General features: G+C 36.4%; 1 protein-coding gene across 1 annotated transcript; it reads right to left on the bottom strand.

The window, feature by feature from the left end:
* Positions 1–5,266: 5,266 nt before the first annotated feature.
* Positions 5,267–8,624, bottom strand: LOC110889248 (uncharacterized serine-rich protein C215.13). Its single transcript, XM_022136755.2, has 5 exons — positions 8,592–8,624; positions 7,930–8,502; positions 6,741–7,102; positions 5,921–6,666; positions 5,267–5,824 (listed from the first exon to the last, which is right to left on the bottom strand). Exons 1-5 carry the CDS (start codon positions 8,592–8,594, stop codon positions 5,394–5,396), a joined length of 2,115 nt encoding a protein of 704 aa, XP_021992447.2. The 5' UTR covers positions 8,595–8,624; the 3' UTR covers positions 5,267–5,393.
* Between the last annotated feature and the right edge of the window lie 3,392 nt (positions 8,625–12,016).

Genomic DNA, 12,016 nt, shown 5'->3' with positions numbered 1-12,016 from the left:
ATTTAGGGTTTTTTTTTTACTTACACCGGACAAATATGTACAGATCCAGAAGCTGAGGTTATCGAGTTATCGCCAACATCATTAACCGCTACGAATCACTTCGTATGTGAGATCTGCAATAAGGGTTTTCTAAGAGACCAGAATTTGCAGCTTCATTAAAGAGGACACAACTTGCCATCGACTCTTAAGCAAAGAAACAAGAATGAAGTGGTGAAGAATAAAGTGTACATATGTCCAGAGAAAAGCTGTGCTAATCATGACCCTTCTCGAGCTCTCGCAAATCTGCACGCAATTAAGAAGCATTATAGTCGGAAACATGGAGAAAAGATATGGAACCGTGAAACGTGTCCAAGGAAGTATGCGGTTCAATCGGATTGGAAAGCTCATATCAAGATTTGCAGTAATAGAGAGTACGACACTACATTTAGTCGCGATAGGGTTTTCACAACATAGAGCTTTGTTTGTTTATTATTTATGGTTTGCATCTTTGTGTATGTGAAACAGGATGGAAGAAAACTCAAGAGAGGCTTCACTTCCAATGAACGCCGGTGGTAGTGGTGGTGGCGGCAACGGTGGCGAACTGCTCCAAGATATAGTTGGTGGAGTGTTAGACAACAATATTGACGGCGGTGGTGGTGGTGGCGGCAACGGTGGCGGACTGCTCCAAGATATAGTTGGTGGTGGCGGCAACGGTGGCGGACTGCTGCAAGATATAGTTGGTGGAGTCTTAGACAACAATGACATCAGTGGAGCAAAACCAACGTCACCACTTTTGTTAGACTCACCACCGGAAATGATATATGATGAACCGCAGTGGTCGTGGTATTTTGATTAAAGATGATGCTGATAGGAGAATCTATATATACAATATATAATATTGTGTACGGTATTTTCATTATAATATTGTGTACGGTAATTTCATTGATCATTATCCTCCTATATAATAAAGGAAAAGTTGATAGGCCACGTGTCCTCATATTAAGCCTCCATTCTAATTTAATCCTAGATGTCAATTCCTCACAATTTTGATTACAAAAAAAACTCAAACAAAAACACACGCATAAACATAAAGGGAATGTTTTTTGAGTGTGCTTTTGCTGTTTCCCAATTGTGTATTTTATTATTTTATATATTGTGTTCTAATATTTATGAAGTTTTCGATTTCAATTATAGCAATGTTGTTATAAAATAAACTGGGTATTATACATCATAATTGGTCTTCTTTGATTCGAAGAAAAGTTACCATCTATATGCAAACTTTTGTCACCTCAATATGCATGAACGATTTAAAGGCTTAATTTATCTGTAAATATTTTTAAATATATAAATTATGGATATGTGGTAAAAAACGGAGTGGGAGGGACGTAAAAGTGGAGTTTTAATAATAAAAAAAAAACAAGTGCCATTCAAAACTCCGTGTGATCTTAGAGGTGAGATTCCAGGTTCAAACCTGGGCGTAGGAGATTAGTTAGGAATATTTTGGTGTAATTGAATAAAGCAATCGTTGTAATTCAAAAAAAAGATTAAATGATTGAGAAAATATATTTTGAAAACTACGAAACATACGTGTTGAAAGGTGAAAAAATAGGAAGAAGTGCCTCACATAGCTTATGATGTTAAGCCCGGTTGGGTCAAGAATCGGACCTTCCACAAGTCGTATCGAGTGGATTGGACTGCCCCTGGTTTTTTCTTTTTTTACTTTGTGATTGAACTGGCAAATTGTAGACCCAGTTAAATGGATCTTATGGATTGAGTCTGGCCGAACAAACTTGGTTCAATAAATTTATTACACCTTAATAATATATAAACTTCTTACCTTGGGCAATGAGAGATAAGAAAACATTATAAATGAAATGAAACTTTTAATTAAGTAACGTGACACAAGATATATGTTATTGTTAAAAGTAAGTTTAAAAAACTATAAATTTGACAATCTGAGTCCTGGGTTATACAAATTAAAATGATATGATATATGTGTAAATATTTATATTCTTGATAACTTTTATAATTTATAATTGGCTTTATAAGTTATAACATTAACATGATCCTATTCACATTTTTATACTTTTAAACTTTCTTTTGTCGATCAACTGATTTAATTATAGCATAACTTTTTTATATTCTTAGTTATTAAGTTTTATTACGTCAATCTCATTACAAAAGCGGTTGGTTCGATTAGGCTTGTGGGTGTGGGGCGCGTTCCTTGGTCGGCTTGGCCCATCGCGTACTGGCACCCTCCTCCCCCGGCCTCTCGCCTCACCAATGATATTTGTTGTGCAACTTAGGTAAAAAAAAAATACACATATATATGTCAGGTATTAAGCTTAATTATCATATAGTTTTTTTGTTGTTTTTATTTCTTTACCATAGGATCTTTTTTAGTGGTACATTAAGAATATAACAACGTTCTGTATGTATTAATATTCAAGTGAGAATACATGAGTAATGTCTAACTTAATTATTAACTTATGGATGCATCTTTGGACTGATGTAGCCATTTTTTGTTCAACAATTTCATTCGGTATAGGTGTTAGGAGAAGGGAGGTCTGACTAAGTCTTTTTACTTCGGTGTTGAGAATGATCAAGTCCAATTACTAGATGCCAAATTAAATGATTAAGATATACACGAATATACATACACACAACTAATTAAAATATAATACGAAACTATCTTATGTTTTGTGAGGAATTTCGGTGTTTATACAATATGGAGCTCGAAACACAGAAAATATGTTTTGGGTAAAAAATACTTAACTTTCCCACCGCATTAGATATTTATAAGTTGAAAGAGTCGCTACAAATAAAAGGGGAGATAACCTTTTCTCTCTCTCTCTCTCTCTCTTTTTTTCAAAATAGTAAAATAGGACATCAATCAATCTTTGATTCCAAAAGCATCATCCATGCTTTTTTATTTCTTTTGCAAATATAAATTTTTTAAAAATCAACCGATAACCCGTCAAGCTCATTGGTATATAAACATTCTTACAAAAATATTTCAATTGCATAATAATCTTGATTTGCTGCCGTTTTTGCATAAAAATCAACCCGACAACACCGTTAAATAAGATATTTTTCTGTGAAGTAAATGCCCTAATTTATTCAATTTATGTTTTTTTTTTGTCTCGGTAAGGCTGTCAAACATGTGTCTTACTATGTGAAGTTATTATTTTATAGACAGATTTTTTTTAACACAACCCATTACCCGTGAAATTCACGGGTATATAACCTAGTATGAATATAATGCAAAAGTGTTAAATTTCACTTTTTCTAATTTGACCACTAACTTAAAAAGTGTATCAAGATATTTGACATAAAAATTGTTCATGTTAAAATACTATATTTTATGTGTTACTTAAGTAATAAACATACTATTAAAACGTGCAAAAAATGTCACAATTTTATTGAAATTTACATTTGAAGAAAATTTAACGTGTAAAAAAATTGTTGCAAGGAAATTCCACATAACATATCATTATAATATAGAGAGAGAAACAAGTTAATCTATGATTGTTTTATAATAACAGATTAGCTCAAGCCAGCTAAAAAAATTCTAATTGCATCACTACTCATATTCTCTTACCACTTTGAGAATGCATAAACAAGTTATTTTTAACTCATCTTCTATGTTGTAAGTCTCTTTGGATAAAAAAACAAACAATGTTGAACAAGCTTTTTATTATCATAGGTTGAAATAGAAATCGCAACGAAGGCTTACATAGTTAAATTAATCCAAAAGAAACAAAAAAACTAGCATGAACTTATTTAATTTTGAAGTAAAACAACCCTTTGATCGATGTACGAAGCATAAGGATCGACACATGTCCACTTGACTTTCATTTAGCTCTCTAGCCTCCTAGTTGCTCAGTTGCTCATACACAAAAGTTTGAGCTTCTTCATGTAAATCCCCAAAATCTCCATTGCAAGATCCTCCAACCCCCCCCCCCCCCCCCGGCCTACAAAACCTTCCGAGCCACTTCTTCATCGCAGCCGCTCGAATATCCACCATCGGGTCATTGGCATAAGCTGAGAGGATGTCATCGTCGTTGACAAATGGCTTTGGTGCTTAGAATGGTCTCGATTACCACATGATATTTGGAGGATATCGAGTCGTAAGTTATGGTTCGAGTGATGCTATGATAAGCTACTGGTTTATTTTTTCACTAATGAATTGAATAACACATTTGAACTTTCCTATGGACACGTACAGTCTAGAAACAGTTGGATTCCAACATTATGGTACCTGTTACATCATGCTATTGTATCATGTCTATATTAAGTCATTAAATAGGTGAAATTTAATTTTTTAAAAGAGGACTCTTCAATTCCTTTCTCTTTCTATCATAGGACTCTTCAATTCCTTTTTCTTTCTATCATAATTTTTCTTTTACTAAAAGATTAAAATTTATATAAATGATTGTAATAATAGTTTTGTAAATTAATACTCATTACTTAGAAAGCTTTAAGATTTAATATTCATGTGAAAAGACCATCTTGGCCCTTTACTAACTTATTGTACCATAAGCATTAAAAAAAATTCAAAAAAAAATGTCATGAGTGTAGTTTTGAGCACCACAAGTTTGTTTTTACGGGTACCGTACCCGTAAAAACAAACTTGTGGTGCTCAAAACTACACTCACGACATATTTTTTTGAATTTTTTTTTACAAATGTGTTTATAATACACGCATCTACGTTTATGAAAAAAAAATTTGGTCCAACTCGCCCCGGATCAAAAAGTTCTCATGGTTCTTACAACTAGAGGTGGTTTTCATTTTAGCGGTCCTCATAGATAGATATAGATATAGATATAGATGTAAGAGTTAATTACATAGTTAGTCGTGCTTTACACAAAATAACAATAAAAGGTACTAATAGTTTAAAATCACATCCTGAGGTATTTTAACATGTGAGGTTATTAACGTTAATTCCCTGTTAACTATTAGTACCTTAGATTGTTAGTTTGTATACACCACAAGGACTAACTATGTAATTAATACACTCACATGTTAAAAAATAGAAAGTTAGTACCCAAGAATGTAATTTTAAACTATTAATACCTTAGATTGTTACTTTATGTAAACCACATTAACTATATAATTAACTCTATATATAAAGGTAACCTTCACAATAACTTTTGACCTGTTTCATTTATATGATGAGATTTTAAGAAACTGATAGAGAAATTATTCGGCGACAAAAGTTAACTTTATTGTTGTTATAAAAGCCATTTGGTTACATTCAATCAATCAAAAATGCCAAGACGGATATGCAAACACCATTTGGTTACACTTCCTCCAAAAATGAGACACAAGAACAATCTAACTACCACAATACCTGACACAAGTTGTAGAATGTCAAACCAAGCCATAACAAGCGACCCCTTCCCATGTTTTATCATTTCCTCCTGGTCTGTCTTTTAACTCTAACAACCCTTCTATTAGACTTGTCCCCTCCACCGCTACCTAACGAGAACCTTCCTCCCGCACTAAACTGTGTTGCCGGAAAAGGACTCTGAGACGGTGCTTGCGGTTGGTTTATCTGCGCACCGAACAAGAAACCAGGTGGCTGACCCGTTGTCGGCGTGACGGAACCAAACATGAAACCCGGTGGTGTGCCGCTGGAAGCTTGACCGAAAGCAGGCGCTGGACTTGGTGTTTGGTTGGAGTCATCGGCCATACTGTCTTCCATGCTCATTTGATCAGTGTTACTAGGGGGCGAAGTTCCGAAAACAGGAGTCGAGTTTCCGAAAACTGGAGCAGGAGAAGACAGTTTTGAAGAAAATGAGAACAAGGATGATCCCGTTGAAGCACCTGCGTTAGATGATCCAAACATGAAAAGCGAACTGCTGGCAGAAGGCATAGACATAGTAGACGCCCCAAAGAAAAACAGTGTAGAACCAAAGACGTTACTGGCAGAACTACCAGATTTGGTCTCTGACGAAGCAACAGTAGAGTTAACTCCAAAACTCAGTGTTGAACCGAAACCAGAGCCACTAGATTTGGTCTCCGATGAGGCGACAGTAGAGCTAAGTCCAAAACTTGGTGTTGCACTGGAGCCAGAACTGAACATGGTGGTGGAACTACTGGTCGAGCCGCCAGATGAGGTGGCGACAGAAGTAAGACCAAAACTAGGAGCTGAAGAACTAAAAAGAGACCCCGCTGAAGCGGATGATGGTGTCTCGCTAGTCCCTGAGCCAAACTTGAATGGGACCGCCTGTGTAACGGCAGTAAATGCAGCCTGAGATCCGTTGGCGGTTAATGTAGTTGATGGAGAACTGAATCCAAATATGCTACCACCGTTGCTCAATGTAGTTGATGAAGCAGTTGCAGACCCAAAACTAAATGCGGATGCAGACACAGATGTCGCAAAAGTACTGCTAACAGCTGTAGTAGTGGTGGTAGAAGAAAGAACAGTGGATGAGCTACTACTGGAAACATTGTTTGTGTTGGTTCCGAAAGATTGAAAAGAAAACGAAGAAGCAAAAATTGATGGACTTGAAGAAGTCCCGTTAATAATAGCGGAATTATTCGTTGAGACACCAAATGAAAATACACCATTTGCTGATGCAGTTGTCGGGATAGCAGAGGACGAAGATCCTGAACTACCAAACAAATTTTCCGGCTTCTGACTGTTGCCATTATCATTATTCATGGTTGAATTAATAAAGCTGCATAACACCAGAAAGAAACAAGCGTAAGATTCACCACAAATAACTTCATTTACAACAAAAAACTTATTTACCTGGTTGCGCCAAGTGGTTTCGCGTCAGGACTAACATTTGCTTTAACCATTCCAAAAGTTGGGAAAACTGTAGGTTTATTCGGAGGAGTAACTTTAACTGTATCAACTACGGAGGTTGGTTGAGAAAGCACTGTTGACTGAGTACTGCTCGACGAAGTCAAAGCAGGTACGTAAAAACCGATCTTCTGGTTATTAACAACAGAACTACCAGGAGATATGGCACCTTTTTTGGACTCAGGTAGTGCAAACTTAGTAGAAACGCCCTTGTTTGCTAACACAGATGCCCCCAGCTTCTTATTTACACCGACTGAGATATTTGCATGCCCGTTAGAATGGTTTTCATCATCTAGATCCAGAGTATCCTTCACAAGACCAAAAAAAAAAAAAAAATCTAACTTGTAAGTTATAGAAAGAAACATCAACTATAATCGAAACTAGCAATTACTCAAACCTGCGCGTGTTGCGGCGCAAGTAATCACAACATCGAGTGAATTATTCCAAGCATTATGTGATGCATTAACCATATGAAATTTTCTAAGTTGAAGAGGTGTAAAAATGAAGTAATAAGTAAAAAACGCAAAGTTTAAAACTTGACGGGTGGTGGCGGTAAATATGGAGTAATAGTGCAAAAAGTAAAAATGAAAAGTTTAAAACTTGAGGGGGTAACAGTGCAAGGAGTAAAAAAACGCAAGGTTTAAAACTTGAGGGTGGTAACGGAGTAATAGTGCAAAGGGGGTAAAAGCATAAAGTTTAAAACTTGAGGGGGGTAATAGTGAAAGGGGTAAAAACGCAAAGTTTAAAACTTGAGGGGGTGGTGGTGATATAAATGGAGTAACAGTGCAAGGGCTAAAAACGGTGAACACAAAGTTTAAAACCTGTGGGGTGGTGGCGAAATTCAAACTTGAGGGTTAACAAGGCAAACTTCAAAAGTTGAGGGGTGTAAAATGAAGTAATAGTAGATAAATTAAGAATGCAAATTTAAAAGTTTTAGGAAGTGTAAAATGGAGTTGTATCTAGGGAATAAAATTGTAATTTTTAAAAGTTGAACAGTGTAAATACAAAGTAATAATACACGGGTTAAAAGTGAAAGATTTCAAAAAAGAGAGTGTTGGTGGTAAGTACCACCGACATTATGTTTTAAGATATATAAGAATAAGAATCATATAGAAGGATCACAAGTTCAACCTACCTCATGAGCACTCATTGAAAAAGCTCGTTTCGTTGCAGACCCAGCTTTTGTTTCAACTGGCACTTTAACATTTCCATCAACGGAAACAATATTTTTTGAACCATTTTCTTCAACAGTGTCTTTGCTTTGAAAGGTTGGCTCACGAGCATCCGAAAACAACACGCGATGTTTACCTTTACCCTCTGATTTCTGCTTATCTTGAGAGCTTGATAAACCTATTAGCGAGTCTACGTTCTCAGTAGTTCCAGTCCCAGCTAGCTTGGATCCTGAAGGTTGTTCCTTCGGACTCATTCTTTTGAGTTGTTCGAATATTTTTAACGCCATTTTACTAGACTCTGTAGGAACCGAACCGTAACTTTGGTTACGCTTACTGATCTCCCCAGTTTCCTCTACTGCCTTAAAAGCATTCGGCTCGGGTTCGTTACGTAAAAGCAGCTTTTGAGTTGAACCAAGTTGACTTTTATCCCGAGAGAGCGAGCTTTGCTGTGATTGTAGATTGGCCTTCTGTCTAATTCTACGCATGGGACCACCAGACCCAATATCATCGAGTGCAGAACTCCTACGTTTTGCAGCCTGAAGTCAAAAGTTAAACAGTCCAAGTAAATTCACCAGTTACAGATAAGCATATTACAAAACAATACTCAATCAAATATAGACTATACCATTCTGCTTGACCCGACTGACCCTTCATGCTCCCAGACAGATGGTGAAGCCACACCCTGAAATCAAGCACGTATTAGTAAACGGTCATCACTAGGTCAAAAGAGATACAAATAGGCCTGCAAATGAACCAAACGAACACAAACATATCATTTAACTTTAACCGAACACGAACAGATAATACAACATACTTTTTTGTTCATGTTCGTTTATTAAAGAAAAGGGCCATGTTCATATTCGTTTATGTTCGTTCATTTAAAACCTAAACAAACAGTTCACAAACGTAAACGAACATAAAAAAACTTAAATGTATTAGACTATGGGCCCACGGGCTCAATTAGGTTTCTAGGGTTACTCGTAATCCCTATATATTCCAACTTACTCATTCAATAATAATCATTCAGTCTTTAATAATCTTACATGGTATCAGAGCCAGCCTAGGCTATATACCATTTCCGCCGCGCCACACACAAATATACAAACCCTAGCCGTCACCACTTGAGAAAAACCCTAGACAGGGCGGCGTGCCGCCACTGCCGCCCTGTCCGGTCTTTGTTCGTTTTGCGTTTCCATTTTTTTCAGTTTTGTGTTCAAATAAAGCTTCGTCTTCGGTTCTAGATTCACCGGTCTTCTTAAAGTCTCTTACCACACAGATGATGCTACGGCTCATCCTGTTGATTTCGCATCTCCGTCAAGTCGCCCCTTGCCGCTATGCCGCCGCCGCTCATTAGACTACGGTCTTCGCCATGCCGCCTTCAGGATTACGATCCGTCGCCGCGCCGCTTCCAGCCGCCGCTGCACTGCTGTATTAGTTGTCTCTTATTGGAATACGAGATCATTCAAAACCGTGTATCGAAGATTATGGATTGAAGATTGCAAGATTATGGAATTTTGACCGAAGTCGAAGACAGATTTTTAGGGTTTATTATTGTTTTTTTGTTTTCAGTCTAAGCTTCTAGTTCCATCCGCTACGACTGCGGGGGAGTATTAGACTATGGGCCCACGGGCTCGGTTAGGTTTCTAGGGTTACTCGTAATCCCTATATATTGTAACTTATTCATTCAATAATAATCATTCAGTCTTTAATAATCTTACAAAATGAACATGATTAAAGAAACACAAATGAACATGATTAAAGAAACGTAAATGAACATAATTTACGAAACACAAACCAACATAAAGTAATATTTTATATAAATTAGTGATTAATTACGATAAACTCCATTGAAAAACCATTTATATTACTAGAAAGCCCAATTACCGATTAGTTGTATTTATCGAGTAATTAGAAAGTTCCTATTATGTTTATTATTTATATTTATATATTTAAATTGAAACAAGCATAAATGAACAAACATAAACAAATGTAAATAAACATACATAAATGAATGAACATGAACGAACGTTCACGAACATAAATGAACGAACAAAATATGTGTTCATGTTCGTTCATTTAATTAAATGAACAAAAAATTGGGCTCATGTTCTTTAGTTTATTAAACAAACGAACATAAACGAACCTCCCGCCAAACAAGTTCATGAATGTTCGGTTTGTTTACAGGCCTAGATACGAAGTAAGGTTTATCTAACCTTTTGACTTAAAGTTGAAGGACCTCTGTAATACGGTGTGCGTGGAATATCGTATAAAGCAGATCTGCCTCGAGATCTAAAGGTGGTTGAACCATTTTCGCAGGTCTTATTAGCAGCTGTGGTCTTTAGTGTATGTGATGTGGCAGGTGTTTTCGGGAAGGTGGCTGTGTTATTAAGCAACGCTAAATCCTGTCTTGGTGTTTGAGTGAGTGGTCTCAGGGGTAATAGTGATAGTTTGGTAGGCCTACTCCCCATATAGGCCTTTGCCAGCTCAGCAGGTGAAGCAACATCATCTTCAAAGGCCTAGAGACAAGTAGACAACATGATAACGCTGTTTGTTGAAAACATAAACCCTTTTGATAAAAAAATTCTAGAGTAAATCCATGAGGTTTGGCGAGTTTTGCGCCTTCCGCTTAAAAGGTTTATAATCTTGCCATTTTCATGCGGCTCATTTACTTCATCCAGTTTTCTCTGTTCAATCAGGGGTATTTTCGTCTTTTTGTTAACTTTATGGGAAATTCGTTTTTTTAATACTTGTATATTATGCTAAATAAGTGAAAAGACCGGATTGCCCTTTAAGTTAACAAAAAAGACAGAAATGCCCATGACTTAACAGAGAAAAATGGATGGAGTTAACGAGCCGAATGAAAATGACAAGATTTCAATCGTTTTGTGTCCAGATGCGAAAACACAAACCTTCGAACGAAGATCGCAAAACTGGCCAAACCTCAGAGACGAAAATGGCATTTTACTCAAAATCTAACTACAGACAAGATTTTTAAGATTAAAACAGAAGAAACCACAAAAACTTGAACAAAAGCATACAACTTACTCTAGAATTGACAACAGGTGTTAAAATGGCAGCATCTAAGTTCCTGATTTCCCTCTCTTCCACATGTTTGTTCAATGTGCCACTTGCAAATGCATCAGGTTTTACAACTTGATACGATGTACTAGGAAGCTTTGCTTTATCCCCTTCAACAACATTTGACTCTGTCGTTCTCGAATGCAACAATGCTATCAAACGCTCAATTTCGGATCTGTAAGTGGTGTACTATATCAGTAATAGAAAACATATCATAGCAATGTTTGACAAGTGGCCGAAAAAACGAACCTAGTAAAAGTCTTTTGTTTAAGCATATTCTCGAGATCTGATATCATTCCCACCTTCATTGGTGTTCGGTTCAACTACTCCAGTGAGATTCTTTGATGCAGACTGTCAAAATTAAGTGAATCATGTTTGTTTGTGATGATGCAAAATTTTTAATTAAAAAAGGGTAATACAAACAAACAGTAATAAACTTACATTTGGAACTGCTTCCTGAGACACATTCCTTGGTTCTTCAACAGTCCCTAGTAAAGAAGCTTTAGTGAGGAATGTGGAAGAAATTATAACAAATTTTTACATAAATAAAACATGTAAAAAAAGGAGTAGACCACAACTGATTCACATAACTTTGTATTTAAGAAAAAGAGTTAAATGCGATTTTAGTCCCTGTAGTTTGGGTCATTTTGCCAGTTTAGTCCAAAGGTTTCATTTTCACCTGTGGGTCCAAAAAGTTTCACTGTTGCCATTTTCGTCCACTGGGTTAACTTCATCCATTTTTTCTGTTAATGAGAAGGCCAATTCGGTCATTTTATATGGCTAAATTACTCTTCTAGTTAACAGAATTACAAATAAAATGACCGAATTGGCCTTCTCGTTAACAAAATAAATGGATGAAGTTAACCCAGTGGACTAAAATGGCAACGGTGAAACCTTTTTGGACCCACAGGTGAAAAATGAAACCTTTGGACTAAACTGGCAAAATGACCCAAACCACAGGGACTAAAATGG

The sequence above is a fragment of the Helianthus annuus genome, chromosome 7 (assembly GCF_002127325.2).
Source record: "Helianthus annuus cultivar XRQ/B chromosome 7, HanXRQr2.0-SUNRISE, whole genome shotgun sequence".
Taxonomy (NCBI): Eukaryota; Viridiplantae; Streptophyta; class Magnoliopsida; order Asterales; family Asteraceae; genus Helianthus; species Helianthus annuus.
The sequence above is the reverse complement of the archived record's forward strand: the minus strand, read 5'-3'. Positions and strand labels throughout refer to the sequence as shown.

What these genes read in the sequence shown, in the direction of transcription:
- LOC110889248 (XM_022136755.2), bottom strand. An exon ending in TTTCAATGAGTGCTCATGAG is followed by an intron (nt 7,103 to 7,929) that starts GTAGGTTGAACT and finishes GGTCTTGTGAAG; the next exon opens with GATACTCTGGATCTAGATGA. An exon ending in TTCGTCAGAGACCAAATCTG is followed by an intron (nt 5,825 to 5,920) that starts GTAGTTCTGCCA and finishes TTTTCATGTTTG; the next exon opens with GATCATCTAACGCAGGTGCT.